Source organism: Orcinus orca, chromosome 3 (assembly GCF_937001465.1).
Source record: "Orcinus orca chromosome 3, mOrcOrc1.1, whole genome shotgun sequence".
NCBI classification, from domain to species: Eukaryota; Metazoa; Chordata; class Mammalia; order Artiodactyla; family Delphinidae; genus Orcinus; species Orcinus orca.
In genome coordinates, this window is record NC_064561.1 from 62,887,318 (window position 1) to 62,914,013 (window position 26,696).

The window sequence follows — 26,696 nt, forward strand, 5'->3', positions numbered from 1 at the left end:
GGGATGTAGAACAAATCAAGTTGACTTTCCTTGGCTTGTTTTCTTCTTCTAGAGAGGTGTACGAATATAGAGGCTTGATGTTTTATAGAACAATGGGTTTCAACCACTTTTTGAGAACCCCTGAAAATGAAGCCTTATGCAGAAATTCAATATATTAGGAGATAAAAGCATGGCTTTGAAGATGAAGGAGGTATGTAATTGCTATGTGTGCAATGTGGATGTTATATAAAAATAAAACCAAGGTGCAGAACAGTGTACTAAGATTACAAGGTATGTATGTACATGGACGAGAACTTGGGACTGGGGGGCAAGGATATGAAGGAGACATTTGTACAATATAATGTACTTTTGTACAATATAATTTTTTTACCTTGTGCATATATTAGTTAAACAAAGTGGGATTCAGGGGCTCTTAGCAATGACTCCTCTTTTCCTCTTCCCCTTGTTTCCCTTTTGGCACCTCCTGAGGGGTTCCATGGAGCACAGTTTAAGAAGCATTGATCCAGCAAGTGCTTTAGTTGTCCTGTCTTAATAAGAACCAGCATCCACCTTGGCCATGCTCTAATTATATGTTGGCATTCAGGGCTGGTATCATCCCAATCAGTCAGCGTGCGTGTATGAAGTGACTGAGGGTGGGGACCTTGAGTCCATTTGGCTTCATCTGATAAAACAATGCAGCATTTGGGAAGTGTAAAGCAACCTTCACAGAGGCTTGTTTTAAAGCCAAGATCCTTGTTTTTGCAAAAAGCACTCTGTTTGCCAGTGTGAGATCCCCCCATCCCCTAGCTCTAGGCACGTACCTCTCTGCCACCACTTACTCTTTCTCATGTTGCTCCGCCCTTTGCGGAGGGAGCCCTGCCCCAGGGTCCTCAGACCGGCCAGGTTCCGCACGGGGTTGACTATGGCCGTGGGCACGAAGACGGACTTGAAGGGCCGGCTCTGCCGGGGATCACCTTCTGAAATGCTGCCTTGGGAGGACACAGAGGAGGTGGATAACGTCCATGTGGCGTAGAGAGCAGAGCTCCGGGAGTCTGGAACACTAGATGTCTTTCTGGTTGTGCAAATTTTTTTTTTTTTTTTTTTTTTGTGAAAGAGAAGAAATAGAGAAAGAAAAGGTTCAGTCAAGAGTCCTGTTTTAAAAAAACGATCTGCTCCCAACTGTATAGCACATGTGGTCCCTCCTCATCGTATTCCTACCCATACATACCTACATACATATATATATATATGTTTATACTTGTCTTCATCACAGGCTTAACTATGGAGGCCTCAGCTTCCACACCTGGATAACTGTGTGGGCATGCTGAGGGAGGGGAGGGGGTCTCATACTGAGGCCTGGTGGAACTAGAAGACTTGAATATCATCATCTTTCACTCCAGCTCTGATCACTCTTCACCCCGTGTCCCTTCAGCCCTCAGTTCAGAGCACAAGATCTTGTATGTGTTCATTTCGCTTTGCAGAGGCGATTTCTTGTTCTTTCAGTGACTTTCCCACTAGATCCTAAGCTCTTTGAAGGCAGAGATTTTATATGACTTGTTTTATAGCCTCTGTGTTCTGCACATATTGTTTATTAATAAATGTCTGTTGAATGGCTGCCATGATGCTTTTAGCACTGAAGCCAGTCATTTTGTCTCACACATAGTAAGCACTTACTGTATACCCACTGTAACACCCAGCATTGGCCAAACACTGCCCACATCATCTCACAGGTTTTTCTCGACAGCCTTCTGAGGTAGGTACTGTTAGTGCTACTGTTTTGTAGGTTAAAAAATAGAGATTTACCGTTACTTGTCCAAGCAATTAATAGATCTGAGATTTGAACCCAGGTCCAGGCTGGCCCCTCGCTCTACCACTAAGCTACCTACCTACTGGCTAGTTAGAGCCTTCATCATTTGGAAAACCCTGCATCCTACTTGAAAATTAACAAACTAAAGGAGCTGGTAGGCCCTACACATGCCTCCATAAGACCTAATTCTTCAGCCTTAGGCTCTGATTTTTAAGAACAGTGTTAATATTTTGTAAAACACCAATCTCCTGTCCATGTTTCCAGCCTGCAACTCCCTGAACCCCATGGGGAATGGTGTCATTTTACATGCCCTTCTTGCCCTTTTACCATCCTGCCCCAGCATCACAGCCCCTACCGAGTAGTCCGTGAATCCCCTTGTCACTCTATTGATTAAATAACCCCTGCTAATTCCCTGGAGATAACCAGTTCAACCAAGGTCCCGGCACAGAGATGCCCTCCACGTATTTTCCTTCCTGTCAATGCCTCCAGGTTTCTCTTTAGGTAATTCCCCCTTATTTCTCCTTTTCTCTCCTTGTTTTGCTTTAAAAAAGTATATGTAGTTTAATATCGAGCCACCAGTGTTGTTCAAGATGGGAAAGGCGTCATGTAATGCAGCCAACTCTGCCCAGGAAGCATATGCAGCCAAACACGCTGGGAACTGATGCTTGCAGAGAGGGGCTTCTGTCCACAGCCTTCAGCCTGCTTCTGGCCCCTGGGGATGCAGTCAGTGAGGCGGAGTGGGCTGTACACCAGGAAGAGCTCAGACTACATTCTGGAGATGAAGGCTGGGCTGGAGAGAACTCCCCAGCACTGGCTTGCCTGGCAGAGTCTGCATCTACCTGTTTCTTTTAAATGAATTTATTTATTTATTTGTGGCTGCACTGGGTCTTCGTTGCACTGCGTGGGCTTCTCACTGCGGTGGCTTCTCTTGTTTCAGAGCACGGGCTCTAGGAGTGTGGGCTTCAGTAGTTGTGGCACATGGGCTCAGTAGCTGTGGCTCACGGGCTCTAGAGCGCAGGCTCAGTGGTTGTGGCGCACGGGCTTACTTGCTCTGCGGCATGTGGGATCTTCCTGGACCAGGGCTCAAACCTGTGTCCCCTGCATTGGCAGGTGGATTCTTACCCTCTGCACCACCAGGGAAGCCCCTACCTGTGTTTTAAACAAAGGCCTCAAAGTGTTGGATGCTGCAACATGGACTGGCAACAGCAAAGACAGGTTCCAAATTTGTTGCCAGCAGCATCAGCAGCCTGGACAGAATACAGTTAATGAGGCCCAAGCCAGCCTAATCCCACCAGTCCCTTCTTTGGACAACTGTTTACAGACAAAGGTGCAACTTCATTTTTCTGGACCCAGCATGAGGCCAGATTCCTAAATCTCAAGTCTCCCATCCAACACTGAGTCCCTCTATGTCTTTTGGCAAAAAGCTCAGCACTTACCCAGCATGTTCTTCTAGCATCAAAGCACTTTGCAAACATATATTCATTAATCCCCATGACACCCCAGACCTGCAGATATTATGATCCCTGTTTTCTAGATGGAGAGACTGAAAGACATTCTGGGTTTAAGTGGGAGGTGTGTGTGTTGCCTCTGATTTGCTCTGCTGGGCTGCTTTGAGTGTGCAGGTCCCTGTGTCCCCTTTTCTACCTGAGATATGAGCCCTTAAGAACTTGCACAGTATTTGAAAGGGACATGACACACAGCGGCTCTATCCTGCTGAGCACTGCCAGTAACCTCCTGGTAAGGCAAAAGCTTGGACCATGACAATCTTTATATAGTTCTATGTAGAAAGTTAAAGGAAAGTGAGTGGTGGCCCTCGTGTCACTTTTCTCCACCCCTTAGGCATCAGGATGGCATATGTGTCCAGTGAAGGTTGCCAGAAAGAGAAATATCCTGGCTTATTGGGCAGAAGGGCATTTATTGGGAGGACAGGAGGGAGCGGAAAGAGCTTGGAAACAGGATCCAAGGGAGGCTGCTGAGAGCTGGGCAGCAGGGATCGGAGGTGGGAAGAGTCTGATCAGGTGCTGCGCCTTGAGTCCCCGCCATGAATGGCCTTCAACTCTGTCCACATTCTCTCCTCCCTTGTTCCTTCCTTGTTCATGTTTCCAAGTCCCAAGAGGCTGAGCCTGTCCCTCACCTGTGGTGATGAGTTGAGGAGGTTGGGGATGAGGGGAAGGGGGAGAGGGAGGAGGAGGAGGAGGGGGAGGAGGAGGAGGAGGGGGAGGGGAGGGAGGAGGAGGTGGAGGAGGGAGGAGGAGGAGGCAGAGGAGGAGGGAGGAGGGAGGAGGAGGAGGGGGAGGAGGAGGGGGAGGGGAGCGGGGAGGAGTTGCCTTCTGCAGCCTCTGAAAAGGGAGGAAACTTATGCCTCTACCGAGACTGTGCATGGAAGAGGAAACCAAAGGGTTGTAGGTGCTGTTAGGAAGGGCTTGAATGAGAACGTGACAAGTGTTCTGTACAACCTGAGCCAGGGGATAACTCTGGGATACGGGAACTAGGTCGTGGTGGCAGATATTTAGTTGTGGTTGGCACAGCTGGACAGGCTGGTGGCACCACCGAGCACAGAGGACTGGAGCTTTACACAGCATAGCAGCCTTTCCTCTCTCAGTAATTAAAAGGCTCCCTTGCTGAATCGTAAATCAAAACCCTGGCGTTTTTGTCAACTCTGGTCTCTAATTGATCCTGAAACTCTGGCTGGCTCAGTTCATTAGGAGATGATGCTAGTAAGAGCAGAGGTTCAAATGCTCAGGGGGCACTACACACCTTTGAGGTCTGGCTGTCTTATAAAAGGCAGCCCTGTGCACCACGGGGGCTGGTGGCAGTGCAGAGCCGTCACTGCAAACAGACAACAAAAATGGGGCAAAACCTCTCACACACACAGAACGTTAGAACAGAAAGGGGCCTTGCGCACATAGTCCAACCCACTCGGTAGGAAAAACTCAGCTGACAAAGGATGGCATCATTCAGCCCTGAGAAGCGGGAGGAATTAAACCTCCCAAAGTGGGAAGGGTTGTTAAGAACAAGGGTGAGCTGCCCCCAGATAGACAAACTGAGCATGTCATCTGCATCCAAGATTTTGGGGATGGGAACTTTCTCTGCATCTGAGAGGCTGTCAAGGAAAACACATACACACAGAAAGCATTGATCTACTGTCACCTAATAGCCCTCAGGAGATTATACTGTGACAGGGACTTTCCTTTTTAGAAATGCTGGCTCTCTAGAGGCAAACACACACATCAGCATAAGTAGCATCTCAGTATATGCACATATGCAGGTTTCTATGGACTGGGGGTGGGGATGGACTCATGGCAAACTATGCTGGTGCTGAAACTCCATCCACTGCCTAACACGTGGCCATCATGGAGCGGGTGAGTCTAGATGTTCATGACTCGCCCAAGAACAGATCTAACTTGGAGAAGAGCCAAGAAGGAGAGAACGGGAAGCTGGAGCCTTGAAGTACACTGGAATGGAGTCCTACATGCATTCTAGTTAGGGTGACCTTACGTCCAGGTTTTCCCGGGAGAGTCTCAGTTTACACCTGCTCTCCTGGTAGAGTGTCCCTCTTTTATCTCAGAAGCATCCTAGTTTGGATGGTAAGTTATATGGTCACTCTTCTTTTAATGTTTTTTTCATGGAATATCCAGGACTTTGGGCTAAGGCCTGATGCATAAGCAAATTCCCCAGTAGTAGAGATGGTCCCTAGAGGGTTCATGATAAGATTCCATGGAAGACTGTTCATGAGTTAGGGTAGGTCCTTGCTCTTCGTTGTCACTTCTGGATCATCCTCCCACTCTTCTCAAGACTTCCCAGCTTGGGTTCACATGATTAGACTCCACCACCGACCACCCTGCCGTGTTGGAGCCATCATTTCCCCTCTTTCCTTGAGGAATTGAGCTCCTGGATCACTGTCCTTCTCTCCATCTCAGTGGGTCCTATCATGATGATCTCATCTAGTCTTAGGGCTTTAAATACCATCTCAAGGCTGGACCTCTTTCTTAAATGCTAGACGTGTATACTCAACTGCTTACCAATGTCTTTACTAGGAATACTAAGGCATCTGAGACTTAATCTTCTACGAACCAAGCTTTTGCTTCCCCCCAACACCTCAAAACCTGTTTGTTCCTCTTTTGGTTTTCAACTCCATCTCAGTAAAAGGCAACTCTGTCTTCCAGTTACTCAAAGCAAAAAAAAGTGGACTCACCATGAATCCTCTCTTCTTTTACACCCAGGATTTGATTTGTCAGAAAATCCTGTTGTTTCTACCTTCAGAATATACCCGGAATCTAACCACTGCTCCCTCCCTCCACAGCTAGTGCCTTGGTTCATTTCACCGTCACCCCCTCCCCCAACCGGATTATTACAATATCTGCTTAACTAGTCTCTCTGCTTCAACCTTTTCCTATCTATAGTTTACTTTCAACCCAGCAACTAGAGGGATTCTGATTACAACATAAGTTAGATCATGTCATGCTTCTGCTCAAAGCCCTATAAATCGGTTAAAGCCAAATTCCTCATGATGACCGAGGAAATTCTGTGTGATCTGAATCCCTGTTACCATTCTGACCTCATCACCTACTAACCCCCTCTCACTTCCCTAACCCAGTCCTATTGGCCTTCATGTCAGGCGTGCTCCTCCCTCAGGGCCTTTGTTCTGTACTCGCTGTTCCTTGGGCCTGGAACACACCTCCCTCATTTCTTCATTCTACCTTCTTACCACTCAGTAAGGCCATCTCTGACCAAGCGATTAACATTGTAATCACCCCCATGCAACTTCTATCCTCCTTTCCTGACTTCTTTGTTCTTCTTAGAGCTTATCATTAGCACGCCGCTAATGATATATGATATCATATATAATGATATATGATATTATACATATATAATGATATATATATATGATATATATATATGATATATATATACGCTATATGTCTTGTTTATTGTCTATCTGTCCCACTAGGATGTAAGCTCCACTGGGTGAGGATATTGTATCTTTTATTTACTGGTGTTTCTCCAGTATCTAAAAAGGTGCCTGACATATAGTGCTCAGTACATATTTGTTGAATAAATGAATTAAAGCATCAGTTGTAGACATCCTTAGTTTGCCTTTGGAGATTTTGCAGTTTTCTAACAAATTCCAAGAACCTTCCATTTGAAAGGAGTAACTGTGATCCTCTATTCCAATTTTCTGGCCTGTGAAGAAATCTTTTTGCCTGGATCTGTTGGAACCCACAATTTACCTGTAGTCTTTCTAGAAAGGGGATCCACCACCTTACCAGCCAGACTGATTAGAAAAATCTATGGGTTAGAAAGTGCAGTCTTTTATTGAACCAGAACCTTCTAAGTTGTATTCACTGGTTCACTGTCTCCTCATGGAACAAATTACTTCCTGGTCTACACATTCTGTTATGGTCCCTGTGACCCTTGTCTTCTGCAGCTCAAATAATCCTACTTTCTTTATAGGTTTCTCCAGAGTTGTAGTTTCTATCTCCTCACCATTGCTGCCCTCCGCTGGACACACTGCCCCGCCTACATGAAAGTCCCCAAAACTGGCCATATATGACTCTAGCTCTGACCCCCAGAGAGTAAAATGGGATTATCCCTTTCCTTGGAGTTATGACTCTGATATGTCATAAAGACAGAGTGTATATGTAGTGATGGTCTTGCTACCTTGTGACAGGCTTTGCCTGGACTTATGGGGGTGGGGGTAGGAGGAACCATGGATAGTTTTGGGGTCTGTGTGTAGTTGTGGTCATATGAGGTGGCTGGACAAACTGTATGCCAGTGAAATTGATGAATGTGCCAGAGAATGAAAAAGATTGAGAAAAGCTGTTTGGGAAGAAGATCTTCAGGGTAACTAGCATGTGACCTGGGGTGTGGATGGATGGGTAGTGGTCTGAGTCACAAAAACCCTGCCTAATGGACCAGAATCCTGGGAAGTCTCCCAAGGTGCTCCAAGAGGTCTTCTGATCATTGTGTTTTTGCATTTGTGCCATGATTGTGAAGTGTCAGGGTGCAGGGTATGAGGTGCGATTGGGGGGGGGGGATCATATAGTAGAAAACCTGAAATCTAGTTCTTGAGCAGACTGGTTAACTCTGCACATCAATTTCCTCATCTGTAAAATAACATCTACCTTAAACAAGATTCTTGAGCATAGCCAATGAGTTAAGAGATGCAAAAGTGCTTATAAAATGTGAAGAGCTATTTAAAAGATAACTATTCTGCTATTTTTTTTTTAAGTTAAGTGTTAGGAGGGTACTAGAGCAAAAGCTGTTTCTTGGCCCTTACTCTGAAAGGGCATTGAGTCCTTCAGAGATTCAACCCACAGATGGCCCCTGGCCTAGGTGACCTGACCCTCTGATGCCTGAGATTGGAGAGGACCCACCTGAAAATGGGGATGACATAGTTGTTGGGGAAGATGCCGACTCGCCCAGTCACCAAGGAGACACCCCTGAACCAGCCATCCTGGTACTTCCCCAGGACCCTGATGCCCTCTCCCTTCTGCAGGTCCAGTTCGTCAGGTCCATGGGCTGAGTAGGAGTGCAGGGCTACAAACCTGGGGAGACAAAAGGAACTGGTAAAGGAAGCTGGTGAGCAGAAGGCCTGGAACCAGTGAAGGGTGAAGCGAGAGGAAAACTTAGAGCCCACCTGCCCGGTGTTTAGCAACAACACCTTTTAAGAACTGAAATCTCACTATGTAAGGCAGATGAAAGTGGTGGAGCCTGGTTGAAGTAGCAGTGAAGGCGCCCAGATCCCTGCCCCCACCTCCTCCCTGCTCCTCCACAGAGTGCCCCACAGCTGCAAATCACTCATTTAGGTCACATCAGCACTTTGACAGTGGGGAAACTGGTCTAGAATAGAGAAAGGAGCTGGTGACCAGGAATCAGTGGCAGAGCTGGGTCTCAAACCTGGAAGTGATGGTTCTATCTAGGATGCTTTTTCACACTGCTTAGAGTATCCCCCAAGACAATGGTCACAGCCATCAAGGTTCAGGGAACTGAGGGGTCAGAAGAGAAACCTCTCTGATCCACTCCCTCTCCTGAGGGTAGGGACAGATGTGACCCCCAGGAATGGCCCGAGGAGCTTAGCTTAATGTAGGCCAGAGATGGACATGGGAAAATGGGAGGCGGGTGTTAATTTCAGTGTTTGGCACGCAGTGGAATACTGGCTGCATGTTGGCATGGAGGAGGATGGGCTTGAAACGTGGTAGAAATGTTCTCGGGTTAGAGCAGTGACTTGCCTCTCTGAAGTCCACACAGGAGTTGGGCAGGTGATATCCAGGTATAAGCCAGGGGGTGAAGACCCTGGGGAATAGTGAGGCTGTGGTAGGAGAATAACTGCCCGACTAAAGGCATTAAAAATAACCCACTTTGGGGCTTCCCTGGTGGCACAGTGGTTGAGAGTCCTCCTGCCGATGCAGGGGACACGGATTCGTGTCCCGGTCCGGGAGGATCCCACGTGCCGCAGAGCGGCTGCGCCCATGAGCCGTGGCCTGAGACTGTGCGTCTGGAGCCTGTGCTCCGCAACGGGAGAGGCCACAACAGTGAGAGGCCCACGTACCGCAAAAAAAAATAAAATAAAATAACCCACTTTGGCTTGCCAGGTTCGGGGTTACCAGTGTATGGCCTCAGGCTGGATGTTAGGAAGTCCTTCTAGACTCTATGGACTGTGAGGCACTGAACGGTTTTATCAAAGGGGCTAGGAGAGTGTTCCCATCTGCAAGGTTCCTTTCCCCTCTAAAATGCTGTATTTATTTCTTGCTGATTACTAGAGCAACATCTATTGATGACCTTGCATTGTGAATCTAAAGGAAGACAATAGAAATTGCTCAGTACCTAAGCTTCCTGTAATGTTTTGGTATATAATCTTCCAGTCTCTTTCTACTTTTGTAAAATAATGAGCCAGGATGATGTGGTTTGGTAATTTGTGTTTTTCACCATTATTCCCTTTGGAGGTTGTAAAAGAAGGGGAGCTGTTATCTCTCTGGATGTGTTGGTTGGGGATGGGGGATGCTTGATGGCAGAGGGATGGCAAAGATGACCCCTCTATGCCAGGACCGGGAGTGGAGGGTTGAACTTTTTTTACTCACATGTTAGCTGAGAGGTGTTGCTGGGAGCCGGGCAGACTGATGATGGCCGTGGAATGTCCTGGGGAGGCAGGTGCAGGGTGATAAGTGCTGACCTACACAGACAGAAAAGCCAGGCAGAACCAGTGAACATCACCAGCCAGGCCCACAGCAGAGGCAGCCTGACACGACCAAAAACCAAGGGCCACGCCTGGCACCACCCAGCATGTGTCTTCTCTGTGGTTTGGGGCTGTAGGCAGAGCCGAGTGGTGGTAGATTGGTTTATCGTTTGCTGGGGTGGCATGCCAGGGTCGCAATCCAAAAGACTGCTCAGAGAGGGCAGAGGAGAAGACCTGTCTAGGTTACAGTCAACAGGGTACTGCCAGGATCCTCGATCTCTTCCCTGGGCCCCTCCCTACCCATCTCCCACTGCACTCACCTCCCTCTATGAAAACCTATTCTCATAAAATGATACAATAGCTAATACTGAGAACTTAACACTCGCCAGGCAGTTTTAAGAGCTTTACAAGTATCAGCTAATTTAATCCTTATTAAAGGGACTATTATCATCCCTATTTTTGGATGAGAAACTGAGGGAAAGAAAAGTTACCTAACTAGTATGAAACAAACTTTTAAACCAGGTTATCTAGGTCCTGAGCCCACACTATCAGTATTAACACACACACAGACACACACACTCACACTCACACACACACACCAGTTTACCCAGTGACTTAAGGAAGGTAAATCTGCATCCTCTTTACTTTTCCAGGATGAAAGAGGGAGAAATAATGCTAAAAGTATCGGAAACTGCCTATTATCCTGGCACCTTGCCTGTTGTCTAACATCTTACCTTGCTGATTTCCTTCTTGGCATATATCACAGGCTGTGATTGTTTCCTTGTTTAGTTACTGACCATCCCCCATCACTAGACTGTAAGTTCCATGAGGGCAGGGACTATGTCTTTTTCATCACTGTATTTCTTATGTGCCCAATATGTACTTGTAGCTTAAAGAATGAATAAATGAACAAAAAGATCTTTCTACCCAGTCCACCAAGGACTAATGAAACCTCAACCATCTCCATGCCATCCAGAGTAAATACATTCAATCTGTCTTCAGTTGTTGACTCATAAGCGATGGTAGCTACGACTATGCTTTTGTGGGTATAACTATTATTTGCATATGTGTGTTTGGGCAGTTGCTTATCCATTACCAAGTATATGTATCTCTGGTTCTTTCTACAATTGCGTATGCTTTTTCAGAACCCATGACAATTGTATGTACATGTATGATGGCACTGGTCTATTGTATGTCTGATTATGTTCACATATGTGGGTCTGTGGATTGATAAGCATGTATACTCTGTGTGATTATATGTATGTATGGTTGTAAATGTCTATCTGGAATTATGTGTGTAAGTATGTAAACTCTAGAGGTGTGTGCAAATATGAATGGGTATAGTTTTATGTGTGTGCCAATGACTGTGGAAATATATGTGTGGCTGCGTATGTATGTGTGACATTTCAGTCCAGGTATAGGATCAGAAAACTATTCTAGTCAGATAGTAACAAGTGTTGACAAGAATGTAGAGAAATCAAAACCCTCATACAGTGTTGGTGGAAACGGAAAATGGTTCAGGCCCTTTGGAAAATAGTTTTTCAGTTCCTCAAATGACTAAACATAGAATTACCATATGACCCAGTAAGTCCAATACTCAAGAGAGATGAAAACATATGTCCACACTAAAGCTTGTGCATGAATTTTACAGCAGCATTATTTATAATAGACAAAAGGTGGAAATAACCCAAATGTCCATTGACTAATGAATGAATAAACAAAATGTGGTATATCCATACAGTGGAATATTATTCAACCATGAAAGAAATGAAGTATTGATATATGCCAGAACATGGATAAGCCTTGAAAACATTATGCTAATTGAAAGGAGTCAGACACAAAAAACATTACATAATTCCATTTATATGAAATGACCAGAAGAGGCAAATCTATATAGAAAGTAGATTAGTGGTTTCCAGGGGCTGGGGATATAGGGGGATATAGGAATAATAGTTAAGGGTACAGGGTTTCTTTTTGAGGTGATGACATATTGTAAAATTGTGGTGAAAGTTGTTGCACATATCTGTGAATATATTAAAAACCACTGACTTGTACATCTTAAATGGCTTAAATGTATGTTATGTGAAATATATTTTAATAAGCTTTAAAAAAAGATGCCAAAAAGCATATGATCATCTCAGTAGATGTAGTAAAAGCATTTGATAAAATTCAACATCCATTTATGATAAAAACTCTCCAGAAAGCAGGCAAAGAGGGAACATACCTCAACACAGTAAGGGCCATATATGGCAAACCCACAGCTAACATTGTACTCAATGATGAAAAGTTGAAAGCATTTCCTCTAAGATTAGGAACAAGACAAGGATGTCCACTTTCGCCACTTATATTCAACATAATTTTGGAAGTCCTAGCCATGGCAATCAGAGAAGAAAAAGAAATAAAAGGAATCCAAATTGGAAAGGAAGAAGTAAAACTGCTCGTTTGCAAATGGCATAATACTATGAGTAGAAAATCCTAAAGACACCACCAGAAAAACTACTAGAGCTCATCAATGAATTTGGTAAAGTTGCAGGGTATGAAATTAATGTACAGAAACCTGTTGCATTTCTATACACTAACAATGAAAGATCAGAAAGAGAAATTAAGAAAACAATCCCATTTACCACAGCATCAAAAAGAATAAAATACCTAGGAATAAACCTACCTAAGGAGGCAAAAGACCTGTACTCTGAAAACTATGATGCTGATGAAAGAAATCAAAGATGACACAAATAGATGGAAAGATATACTGTGTTCTTGGATTAGAAGAATCAATATTGTTAAAATGACCATACCACCCAAGGCAATCTACAGCTTCATTGCAATCCCTTTCAAAATACCAATGGCATTTTTCACAGAACTAGAACAAATAATTTAAAAATTTGTATGGAAACACAAAAGACCCCGAATAGCCAAAACAATCTTGAGAAAGAAGAACAGAGCTGAAGGAATGACACTCCTTGACTTCAGACTATACTACAAACCTATAGTCATCAAAACAGTATTGTACTGGCACAAAAACGGATACACAGATCAATGGAACAGGATAAAGAACACAGAAATAAACCCACACACTTACGTTCAATTAATCTATGACAAAGGAGACAAGACTATGCAATGGAGAAAAGACAGTCTCTCTTCAATAAGTGATGCTGGGAAAACTGGACAGCTACATATAAAAGAAAGGGGGCTTCCCTGGTGGCACAGTGGTTGAGAGTCCACCTGCTGTGTAGAAAAATAAACTCTAAATGGATTAAAGACCTAAATGTAAGACTGGATACTATAAAACTCCTAGAGGAAAACATAGGCAGAACACTCTTTGACATAAATTGTAGCAATATTTTTTTGGATCTGTCTTCTAAAGTAAAGGAGATAAAAGCAAAAATAAACAAATGGGACCTAATTAACTTAAAAGCTTTTGCACAGCAAATGTAGCCATTGACAAAATGAAAAGACAACCTACTGAATGACAGAAGATATTTGCAAATGATATGACCAATAAGGGATTACTATCCAACATATGTAAACAGTTCATACAACTCAACATCAAAAAAACAAACAACCAATTAAAAATGGGCAGAAGGTCTAAATAGATATGCTTCCAAAGACGAAATGCAGATGGCCAACAGGCATGTTGAAAAGATGCTCAACATTGCTAATCATCAGGGAAATGCAAAACTAAACCACAATGAGATATCACCTCACACCTGTGACAGTGGCTATCATCAAAAAGGACACAAATAACAAATGTTGGTGAGGATGTGGAGAAAAGTAAACCTCTGTACACTGTTGGTGGGAGCCACTGTGGTGCAGCCACTGTGGAAAACAGTATGGAGGTTTATCAAAAAAATAAAAATAGAACTAACATATGACCCAGCAATTAAACTCCTGGGTGTATGTCCAAAACAAACAAACAAAAAAACAACAAAAAACACTAATTTGAAAATATACATGCACTCCTGACCTAGAGGAACTTGACCAACAAGTAGAAGATGACGAGAGAGCCTGAGCCAAGATGGCGGAGTAGAAGGATGTACTCTCACTCCCTCTCGTGAGAACACCAGAATCACAGCTAACTGCTGAACAATCATCGACAGGAAGACACTGGAACTCACCAAAAAAGATACCCCACATCCAAAGACAAAGGAAAAGCCACAATGAGATGGTAGGAGGGGCGCAATCCCAATAAAATCAAATCCCATAAATTCTGGGTGGGTGACTCACAAACTGGAGAACACTTATACCACAGAAGTCCACCCACTGGAGTGAAGGTGCTGAGCCCCACGTCAGGCTTCCAAACCTGGGGGTCTGGCAACGGGAGGAGGAGTTCCTAGACAATCAGACTTTGAAGGCTACTGGGACTTGATTGCAGGACTTGACAGGACTGGGGGAAACAGAGACTCCACTCTTGGAGGGCATACACAAAGTAGTGTGCACATCGGGAACCAGGGAAAGGAGCAGTGACCCCAGGGGAGATTGAACCAGACCTCCCTGCTAGTGTTGGAGGGTCTCCTGCAGAGGTGATGGGTGGCTGTGGCTCACTGTGAGGACAAGGACACTGGGAGCAGAAGTTCTGGGAAGGACTCCTTGGTGTGAGCCCTCCCAGAGTCCGCCATTACCACCAAGGAGCCTGCAGGCTCCAGTGTTGGGTCACCTTAGGCCAAACAACGAACACCGGGAACCCAGCGCCACCCATCAGCAGTCAAGCAGATTAAAGTTTCACTGAGCTCTGCCCACCAGAGCAACAGCCACCTCTATCTAGCACCAGTCCCTCCCATCAGGAAACTTGCACAAGCCTCTTAGGTAGCCTCATCCACCAGACAGCAGAAGCAAGAAGAACTACAATCCTGCAGCCTGTGGAACAAAAACCACATTCACAGAAAGATAGACAAGATGAAAAGGCAGAGGGCTATGTACCAGATGAAGGAACAAGATAAAACCCCAGAAAAACAACTAAATGAAGTGGACATAGGCAAGCTTCCAGAAAGAGAATTCAGAATAATGATAGTAAAGATGATCCAGGACCTCGGAAAAAGAATGGAGGCAAAGATCGAGAAGATGCAAGAAATGTTAACAAAGACCTAGAAGAATTAAAGAACAAACAAACAGAGATGAACAATACAATAACTGAAATGAAAAATACACTAGAAGGAATCAATAACAGAATAACTGAGGTGGAAGAATGGATAAGTGACCTGGAAGACAGAATGGTGGAATTCACTGCTGCTGAACAGAATAAAGAAAAAAGAGTGAAAAGAAATGAAGACAGGGGCTTTCCTGGTGGCGCAGTGGTTGGGAGTCCGCCTGCCGATGCAGGGGACATGGGTTTGTGCACCAGTCCGGGAAGATCCCACATGCCGTGGAGCGGCTAGCCCCGTGAGCCATGGCCACTGAGCCTGTGCATCCGGAGCCTGTCTCTGCAATGGGAGAGGCCACAACAGTGAGAGGCCCACATACCGCAAAAATAAGAAAAAAGAAAAAAGAAATGAAGACAGCCTAAGAGACGTCTGGGACAACATTAAATTCAACAACATTCACATTATAGGGGTCCCAGAAGGAGGAGAGAGAGAGAGGACCAGAGGAAATACTGGAAAAGATTATAGTCAAAAACTTCCCTAACATGGGAAGGAAATAGACACCCAAGTCCAGGAAGCGCAGAGAGTCCCATACAGGATAAACCCAATGAGAAACATGCTGAGACACATAATAATCAAATTGAAAAAATTAAAGACAAAGAAAAATTATTGAAAGCACCAAGGGAAAAACAACAAATAACATACAAGGAAACTCCCATAAGGTTAACAGCTGATTTCTCAGCAGAAACTCTACAAGCCAGAAGGGAGTGGCATGATATACTTAAAGTGATGAAAGGGAAGAATCTACAACTAAGATTACTCTACCTGGCAAGGATCTCATTCAGATTCGATGGAGAAATCAAAAACTTTACAGACAAGCAAAAGCAAAGAGAATTCAGCACCACCAAGCCAGCTCTACAACAAATGCTAAAGGAACTTCTCTAAGTAGGAAACACAAGAGAAGAAAAAGCCCTACAAAAACAAACCCAAAACAATTAAGAAAATGGTCATAGGAACATACATATCGATAATTACCTTAAACATGAATGGATTAAATGCTCCAACCAAAATGCACAGGCTTGCTGAATGGATAAACAAACAAGACCCATATATATGCTGTCTACAAGAGACCCACTTCAGACCTAGGGACACATACAGACTGAAAGTTAGGGGACAGAAAAAGATATTCCATGCAAATGGAAAGCAAAAGAAAGCTGGAGTAGCAATACTCATATCAGATAAAATAGACTTTAAAATAAAGACTGTTACAAGAGACAAGGAAGGACACTACATGATGATCAAGGGATCAATCCAAGAAGAAGATATAACAATTTAAAATATATATGCACCCAACATAGGAGCACCTCAATACATAAGGCAACTGCTAACTGCTCTAAAAGATGATATTGACAGTAACACAATAATAGTGGGGGAGTTTAACACCTCACTTACATCAATGGACAGATCATCCAAAATGAAAATAAATAAAGAAACAGAAGCTTTAAATGATACAATAGACCAGATAGATTTAATTTATATTTATAGGACATTCCATCCAAAAACAGCAGATTACACGTTATTCTCAAGTGAGCACGGAACATTCTCCAGGATAGATCACATCTTGGGTCACAAATCAAGCCTTGGTAAATTTAAGAAAATTGAAATCATATCAAGCATCTTTTCTGACCACAACACCATGAGATTAGAAATGAATTACAGGGAAAAAACCGAAAAAACACAAACGCATGGAGGCTAAACAGTACGTTACTAAATATCCAAGAGATCCCTGAAGAAATCAAAGAGGAAATCAAAAAATACCTAGAGACAAATGACAATGAAAATACGAGGATCCAAAACCTATGGGATGCAGCAAAAGCAGTTCCAAGAGAGAAGTTTATAGCTATACAAGCCTACCTCAAGAAACAAGAAAAATCTCAAACAATCTAACCTTACACCTGAAGGAACTAGAGAAAGAAGAACAACAAAACCCAAATTTAGCAGATGGAAGGAAATCATAAAGATCAGAGCAGAAGTAAATGAAATAGAAACAAAGAAAACAATAGCAATGATCAATAAAACTAAAAGCTGGTTCTTTGAGAAGATAAACAAAATGGATAAACCGTTAGCCAGACTCATCAAGAAAAAGAGGTAGAGGACTCAAATCAATAAAATTAAAAACGAAAAAGGAGAAGTTACAAAAGACACTGCAAAAATACAATGCATCCTAAGCAACTACTACAAGCAACTCTATGCCAATAAAATGGACAACCTGGAAGAAATGGACAAATTCCTAGAAAGGTATAACCTTCCAAGACTGAACCAGGAAGAAATAGAAAATATGAACAGATCAATCACAAGTAATGAAATTGAAACTGTGATTAAAAATCTTCCAGCAAACAGAAGTCCAGGACCAGATGGCTTCACAGGTGAATTCTATCAAACATTTAGAGAAGAGCTGACACCCATCCTTCTCAAACTCTTCCAAAAAATTGCAGAGGAAGGAACACTCCCAAACACATTCTATGAGGCCACTATCACCCTGATACCAGAACCAGACAAAGATACTACAAAAAAAGAAAATTACAGACCAATGTCACTGATGAATATAGATACAAAAATCCTCAACAAATTACTAGCAAACGGAATCCAAAAACACATTAAAAGGATCATACGCAAAAACCGTATGATCGTCTCAGTAGATGCAGAAAAAGCTCTTGACAAAATTCAACACCAATTTATGATAAAAACTCTCCAGACTGGGCCCGTGTGCCACAACTGCCGAGCCTGTGTTCTGGAGCCTGCGGGCCACAACTGCTGAGCCTGTGTGCCACCACTACTGAAGTCTGCACACCTGGAGCCTCCTGCTCCGCAGCAGGAGAGGCCACCAGAGTGGGAGGCCTGCGCACCGCAAAGAGGGGTGGCCCCTGCTCGCCGCTTTTGGAGGGAGCCCGTGTGCAGCAGCGAAGACCCAATGCATCCAAAAATATAACTAAATAAATATTTTAAAAAATGGTTAAAAAAAAAAAAAACCTCTCCAGAAAGTGGGCATAGAGGGAACCTACCTCAACATAATAAAGGCCACATATGACAAACCCCAGCGAACATAATTCTCAATGGTGAAAAACTGAAAGCATTTCCTTAAGATCAGGAACAAGACAAGGATGTTCACTCTCACCACTAGTATTGAACATAGTTTTGGAAGTCCTAGCCACAGCAATCAGAGAGGAAAAAGAAATAAAAGGAATACAAATTGGAAAAGAAGAAGTAAAGCTGTCACTGTTTGCAGATGACAAGATACTATACATAGAGAATCCTAAAGATGCCACCAGAAAACTACTAGAGCTAATCAATGAATTTGGTAACGTAGCAGGATACAAAATTAATGCACAGAAATCTCCTGTATTCCTATATACTAATGATGAAAAATCTGAAAGTGAAATTAAGGAAACACTCCCATTTACCACTGCAACAAAAAGAATAAAATACCGAGGAATAAACCTACCTAGGGAGACAAAAGACCTGTATGCAGAAAACTATAAGACACTAATGAAAGAAATTAAAGATGATACCAACAGATGGAGAGATATACCATGTTCTTGCATTGGAAGAATCAATATTGTGAAAATGACTATACTACCCAAAGCAATCTACAGATTCAATGCAATCCCTATCAAATTACCAATGGCATTTTTTACGGAACTAGAATAAAAAATCTTAAAATTTGTATGGAGGCACAAAAGACCCTGAATATCCAAAGCAGTCTTGAGGGAAAAAAGTGGAGCTGGAGGAATCAGACTCCCTGACTTCAGATTATACTACAAAGCTACAGTAATCAAGACAATATGTTACTGGCACAAAAACTGAAATATAGATCAATGTAACAAGATAGAAAGCCCAGAGATAAACCCACGCACCTATGGTCAGCTAATCTATGACAAAGGAGGCAAGGATATACAATGGAGAAAAGACAGTCTCCTCAGTAGGTAGTGCTGGGAAAACTGGACAGCTGCATGTAAAAGAATGAAATTAGTAGACTCCCTAACACCATACACAAAAATAAACTCAAAATGGATTAGAGACCTAAATGTAAGACTGGACACTATAAAACTCTTAGAGGAAAACATAGGAAGGACACTCTGTGACATAAATCACAGGAAGATATTTTTTGATCCTCCTCCTAGAGTAATGGAAATAAAACCAAAAATAAACAAATGGAACCTAATGAAACTTCAGAGCTTTTGCACAGCAAAGGAAACCATAAACAAGACGAAAAGACAATCCTCAGAATGGGAGAAAATATTTGCAAATAAATCAATGGACAAAGGATTAATCTCCAAAATATATAAACAGCTCATACAGCTCAATATTAAAAAAACAAACAACCCAATTCAAAAGTGGGCCAAAGACCTACATAGACATTTCTGCAACGAAGACATACAGATGGCCAAGAAGCACATGAAAAGTTGCTCAACATCAGTAATGATTAGAGAAATGCAAATCAAAACTACAATGAGGTATCACCTCAAACCAGTTAGAATGGGCATTATCAGAAAATCTACAAACAACAAATGCTGGAGAGGGTGTGGAGGAAAGGGAACCCTCTTGCACTGTTGGTAGGAATGTAAATTGATACAGCCACTATGGAGAACAGTATGGAGGTTCCTTAAAAAACTAAAAATAGAATTACTATATGATCCAGCAATCCCACTACTGGGCATATACCCAGAGAAAACCATAAGTCAAAGAGACACATGCACCCCAATGTTCATTGCAGCACTGTTTACAGTAGCCAGGTCACGGAAGCAACCTAAATGTCCATTGACAGGCGAATGGATAAAGAAGATGTGGTACATATATAGAATGGAATATTACTCAGCCATAATAAAGAATGAAATTGGGTCATTTGCTGAGATGTGGATAGATCTAGTGACTGTCATACAGAGTGAAGTAAGTCAGAAAGAGAAAAACAAATATCATATATTAACTCATATATATATATGTGGACCTAGAAAAATTGTACAGATCAACTGGTTTGCAGGGCAGAAATTGAGACACAGATGTAGAGAACAAACGTATGGACACCAAGGGGGGAAGCGGCAGGGGGGTGGTGGTGGTGGTGTGATGAATTGGGAGATTGGGGTTGACATGTATACACTGATGTGTATAAAATTGATGACTAATAAGAACCTGTTGTATAAAAAAAAAATAAAACTAAATTCAAAAATTAAAAAAAAAAGAAAAGATACATGCACTCCAATGCTTACAGCAGCATTATTTACGATTGCCAAGATATGGAAACAACTTAAGTGTCCATCAAGAGATGAATGGATAAAGAAGATGTGGTATATTGATACAATGGAATACTACTCAGCCATAAAAAAGAACAAAATTTTGCCATTTGCAGCAACATGGATGGACTTGGAGGGCATTATGCTAAGCGAAATAAGTCAGACAGAGGAAGACAAATACTGTATGATATCACTTATATGTGGAATCTAAAAAATACAGCAAACAAGTAAATATCACAAAAACAGAGCAGACTCACAGATATGAAGAATAAACTAGTCGTTACCAGTGGGGAGAGGCAGGAGGGACAATATAGGGGTGGGGAAGTGGGAGGTACAAACTATTGTGTATAAGATAGGCTACAAGGATGTATTTAGAACATGGGGAATATAGCCAATATTTAGTAATAACTGTAAATAGAGTGTGACCTTTAAAAATTGTATTTAAAAAAAACCCAAAGACTGTTCCATGTTTATCCGTCTGAAAGCCTCTAACACTGCATAAAGTGCTCTGAGCTTTGCAATCAAACACTTTCATACGGGTTTCCTTAAACAAGCTGCTGGCTTTGGGCTAGGATCTCCTTCCCTGCAACTGGGCAAGATAAAACCCTGCTGGGATCGGGAGATGTGCCAAGGGAGGGCCTTGTGTGAACAACTAATCTTATGTTTGTGTAGGCTGTTGGACCACTGATTAAGCAGGATGAACCTCACTTAACACCTGTGACTTTCCAGTGTTATGTTTGAGTAAAAAGCCCTGCCATCCATAAACACTATTAATCACTTAGGGAGGAGGAAGATGCCAGCATGCAAAAAAGTCATCCCTTCATTATACCAGGCTTTTTACCTCTCTAGGTCTTCGACTAGAGAGGGGATCTTTTCCCCTATTTGGAACATGGAACCCTGCCAGAACTGAAATCACTGGGCTTGTGATGGAGTTCCTTCTAATGTGGAATGGGAAACGAGGACAGATTCTCAGATTTTGAGGTGTCTGAGAGGAGAAGGAAGAATACAAATGGAGAAGGAGGAGGAGGGAGAGAGGGAGATAGTGGACAACTCTGAAAGTTGGGGAGAGAGTCAGAAACTGAGACTGAGACACAGTGGGAGAAAGAGATAGATCCAGACGGATAGAGGAAACAAGAAGAAAAGGGAGATTAAGAAAAGACTGGGGAAACTCGTAACCCATTCAGAAGACAAATAATCCAATTAAAAAGTGGGCAAAAGACATCACAGAAGAAGATATATTGAGTGGCCAGTAAGTACATGAAAAAGTGCTCAACATCAACAACTATCAAGAAAATACAAATTAAAACCACCATGAGATACCACTATACACCTATAAGAATGGCTAAAAACTGACCATACCAAGTGGTGGTGAGGATGTGGAGCAACTAGAATTTTTTTTTTTTTTGCCGTACGGGGCGTCTCACTGTTGTGGCCTCTCCCGTTGCAGAGCACAGGCTCCAGACGCGCAGGCTCAGCGGCCACGGCTCACGGGCCCAGCCGCTCCGCGGCATGTGGGATCTTCCCGGACCGGGGCACGAACCCGCGTCCCTTGCATCGGCAGGCGGACTCCCAACCACTGCGCCACCAGGGAAGCCCTAGAATTCTTGTATGTTGCTGATGGAGATGTAAAATGGTGCCACCACACAGGACAACAAGTTGACTGTTTTAAATAAAGTGAAATATACACTTACCACTCTACTCAGCATCCTACTCACAAGTTTTTACCTAAGAGAAATGCAAACTTATGTCCATACAAGGACTTGTACACGAATGTTCATAGCAGCTTTATTTTAGCCAGAAACAGGAAACAACCCAAATGCCAATCAATGGGTGAACGAATAAACAAACTGTGGTACAAACACAGGGGAATATTCCTCAGGAATACATGCAACTACATGGAAGAATCTTAACATCATCCTAAGTAAAAGAAGCATGAAACACGAAATTACATATTCTGTGATGCCATTTATGTAACATTCTAAAAAAAGCCAAAACTATAGTGACGGCAAGATTAGGGATTACCAAGAGCCAGGGATGGGGAGAGATGATTGATTGCAAAGGGGCACAAGGAAACTTTTGGGGGTGATAGAAATGTTCTATATCTTGATTTTGTTAGTCATTACCTTTTTACATCTGCCAAGTCATTGAACTGTATGCTTAAAATCGTTGAACTTTATGTAACTATAGCTCAATAAAGCTGTTAAAAAAATAGGAATATATTATCTAGCTGGCAGGAAACATCCAAGTGGCCATAGCTTGACCCAGCCCAAGCTCTGGGATTGGTCAGCGAAGGAGATAAGGGTGATGGCTCAGCTTCACAGTGAACAGCTAGGCAGTGGCCCTCATGGCAGGGGGCCACCTGAATAGGAGAGGAATCAAAGGTGGAAACCTATGCATCAGACAGAAGCTCAGTAAATAAGGTGAAAACAAAAATGAATGAATGAATGAATGGAGTGATAGGAAAAGAGAGCAAGATAGATAAAGGCAGGGAAGGAGGACAGACAGAACAAGAGAGAAACAAAGGCACCACCCAGTAAATAAAGACAACCAGGTAGACGGCCAGCTTCTGAGGAGGCAAGTCTGTTCCTGTCACTGGCATCCAAGACAGACGGCCAGCCTGTCTGAGTGAACGGGCCTCTGGCGGGTGGTTTCCTGAGGTCAGTTGTGACCTCAGGTCTCCGAGCCACAAAGGGTTTGTGAGGCTGCATGCGAGGTCCTCTAGCATCTGGTGCTTCCTGGGATAGGATTTGGGGATCTGAGCAGGATCAGGGAAAGGGTATGTACTTGAGGGTAGGGGTGGGTATTTCTGCTGCGATCTAAAAACAGTTTTTCCTCCTTTTTGAAGGAAATGACTCATTTAAAAGAAGTCTTTATCGGGAACAGAAGAATCTACCGCTGTATGGCCTCTGGGTGTTTTCAGGTCTCGAGGTGTTAAGTGAGGAAGGAAGGGGGCACGGCGCCTGGCACAGAGCTGCTGCAACATTCCACTGGCCCTGTGCCAGCCTCGTCAGTCATGTGGGCACAGAGTCAGCTCCCGTCCAGGAGTCTGGAGGCAGGTCTAGCCTAGTACTCAAGCATGCGGCTCTAGCATTTTCCAGGATGTGTGATCTTGGGCAAGGACTGAACACTGTGGCTCCTCCACTTCGTCATCTGTTAAAATGGGGGCAGTAATGGTATTTGTCTCATAGAGTTGTTAGGAGGATTAAATAAAAGAATCCATGTACAGGATTTAGCGCATTGTAAGCAAGTGCTCAATAAATATTACTTATTTTAAAAAATTTTTATTGAAATAGAGTTGATTTACAATGTTGCGTTAGTTTCAGGTGTGGAGCAAAGTGATTCAGTTATACATATATATATAAAAATATATATATATATAAAAATATATATATTCTTTTACAAAATTCTCTTCCATTATAGGTTATTACAAGATAGTGAGTATAGTTCCCTGTGCTACACAGTAGGTCCTCGTTGGTTATCTTTTTTTTTTTTTAACTTTTTATTTTATATTGGAGTATAGCTGATTAACAATGTTGTGATGGTTTCAGGTGCACAGCAAAGTGGCTCAGCCACACATGTACATGTATCCATTCTCCCCCAGACTCCCCTCCCACCCAGGCTGCCACATAACACTGAGCAGAGTTCCCTGTGCTACACAGTACATCCTTGTTGGTTATCCTTTTCAAATATAGCAGTGTGTCCATGTCAATCCCAGACCCCCTAACTATCCCTTCCCTGCACCCTTCCCCCCCAGCCCCGTAACCAAAAGTTCATTCTCTAAGTCTGTGATTGCATTTCTGTTTTGTAAATATATTCATTTGTACTTCTTTTTAGATTTGGTTATCTATTTTATATATAGTAGTGTGTATATATTAATTAACTCTACTTATTTTGATCTACCAAGAGATTAGCTGCTGTGCAGGGTGGGGTGGGGTGGGCTGAGCAGCTCCTTTTATGCGACGGCCCTGCGAGGTCTTGGACTGAGACCAGGACCCAAGGATGCGGTGGGGGATGGCAGTAAGCAGCCCTACTCTTCTAGAGGAGTTTGCAGGTCCCCGGCTTTCCCAAATGTAAGTTTGCTGTTCCCCCCCACCCCACCCCCATGCTGTGGCACTCAGCTCTTTCCTCCGGGGCTCATGCCTTTCAGTAGCTTGGTGGGTATGGGGTACTATCTTCCTCAACAGAGTGTGACCTATTCCCAAGCCCTTGTGGTCCTGCATCTCAGTATTCCCAGGAGCTAACAAGGGCCTGAACCTACAGAGTGTTCACTTAGGGTCGGGAGAAGGGCTGTATTTTAGAGACAGAAAATTAACTATTATACGGTAGTTTCTATACCAACACTATGGATAATCTAGAGTCAACCACTGAACTTTATGAAGTTAAAAATTCATTCTTGTCTTTAATTAAAAGAGGCTTGCTGGAGAGGGTGTGGAGAAAAGGGAACCCTCTTGCACTGTTGGTGGGAATGTAAATTGATTCAGCCACTATGGAGAACAGTATGGAGGTTCCTTAAAAAACTAAACATAGGGGGCTTCCCTGGTGGCGCAGTGGTTGAGAGTCCGCCTGGTGACGCAGGGGACGCGGGTTTGTGCCCCGGTCCGGGAAGATCCCACATGCCGTGGAGTTGCTGGGCACGTGAGCCATGGCCGCTGAGCCTGCGCGTCCAGAGCCTGTGCTCTGCAACAGGAGAGGCCACAACAGTGAGAGGCCCGCGTACCACAAAAAAAAAAAAAAAGAAACTAAAAATAGAACTACCATACGACCCAGCAATCCCACTACTGGGCATATACCCTGAGAAAACCATAATTCAAAAAGAGTCATGTAGGGCTTCCCTGGTGGCACAGTGGTTGAGAGTCCGCCTGCCGATGCAGGGGACACGGGTTCGTGCCCCGGTCCGGGAAGATCCCACATGCCGCGGAGCGGCTGGGCCCGTGAGCCATGGCCGCTGGGCCTGCCGTCCGGAGCCTGTGCTCCGCAATGGGAGAGGCCACAACAGTGAGAGGCCCGCGTACCGCAAAAAAAAAAAAAAAAAAACAAAACAAGAGTCATGTACCACAATGTTCACTGCAGCTCTATTTACAATAGCCAGGACGTGGAAGAAACCTAAGTGTCCATCAACAGAGGAATGGATAAAGAAGATGTGGCACATATATACAATGGAATATTACTCAGCCATAAAAAGAGACAAAATTGAGTTATTTGTAGTGAGGTGGATGGACCTAGAGTCTTTCATACAGAGTGAAGTAAGTCAGAAAGAGAAAAACAAATACCGTATGCTAACACATATATATGGAATCTAAAAAAAAAAAAAGGTCATGAAGAACCTAGGGGCAAGACGGGAATAAAGACACAGACCTACTAGAGAATGGACTTGAGGACACGGGGAGGGGGAAGGGTGAGCTGTGACAAAGCGAGAGAGTGGCATGGACATATGTACACTACCAAACATAAAATAGATAGCTAGTGGGAAGCAGCCGCATAGCACAGGGAGATCAGCTCAGTGCTTTGTGACCACCTAGAGGGGTGGGATAGGGAGGGTGGGAGGGAGACGCAAGAGGCAGGATGGGAGGGAGGTTCAGGAGGGAGGGGATATGGGGACATATGTATGCATATGGCTGATTCACTTTGTTATAAAGCAGAAACTAACACACCATTGTAAAGCAATTATACTCCAATAAAGATGTTAAAAAATAAATAAATTAATTAAATTAAATTAAAAAAAAAAAAGGCTTAAGAGCCACAGTCAGCAATTGCAATGTGTGGGCCATAGTTGGTCCTGGGCACTGGAGTTAATGCAACGAACAAGACACATAGAGCTCCTTCCTCAGGTGGACCTCACCATGTATACCAGGGAAGACACTTAAACCCATAGTTATGTAAACATGGTGCATGTTGGCGCTGCTGAGGGGTGGGGCTGAAGGTGCTCTGGGCGCTGCTGGGAGACGCTTGCCTTGATCTCCAAGAGGTATTTCACTCACAGCCTACGATTCCAACACTAACTTGTGATACACAGACCTCACTGTCATCAATTCCCATTTTTACAGATGAAGAAGCCAAGATAGAAAGATTACATGATGTTCAGGAGATGGCCAGCAAGTCACTGGTTAAGTTGACACCAGGAGCAAGGACTCTGGCCCGGAGCCCCTTCTGTGAGTCAGCAAGGTTAGCACTTAACTCCATTTGGCTAGAGGGCTCAAGTATGTGAGGCATGTTTGTGCATCCCAGGAAAAAGCCGTGTAGCCAAATTCAGCATTCTGTTTTTATGTTCACAGGTATGTCATGTTCATGACAACCACCATCCCTGGCCAGTGTCCCCCGTAATATACAATAGATCTGGAGGGAGGTTGAATATGACGTTGTTTTTGTTTTGT

General features: G+C 43.5%; 1 protein-coding gene across 2 annotated transcripts in view; it reads right to left on the reverse strand.

The window, feature by feature from the left end:
- Window positions 1–26,696, reverse strand: part of SH3RF2 (SH3 domain containing ring finger 2) — a 143,513-nt gene that overhangs the window by 23,040 nt on the left and 93,777 nt on the right. For both annotated transcript variants that reach the window (XM_033406860.2, XM_033406861.2), the window contains exons 6-8: window positions 9,868–9,959; window positions 8,164–8,334; window positions 819–1,051 (exon numbers count right to left, since the gene is read on the reverse strand). In XM_033406860.2, coding sequence (XP_033262751.2) covers window positions 819–1,051; window positions 8,164–8,334; window positions 9,868–9,959 — 496 coding nt within the window. The remainder of the gene's footprint in view (window positions 1–818; window positions 1,052–8,163; window positions 8,335–9,867; window positions 9,960–26,696) is intronic.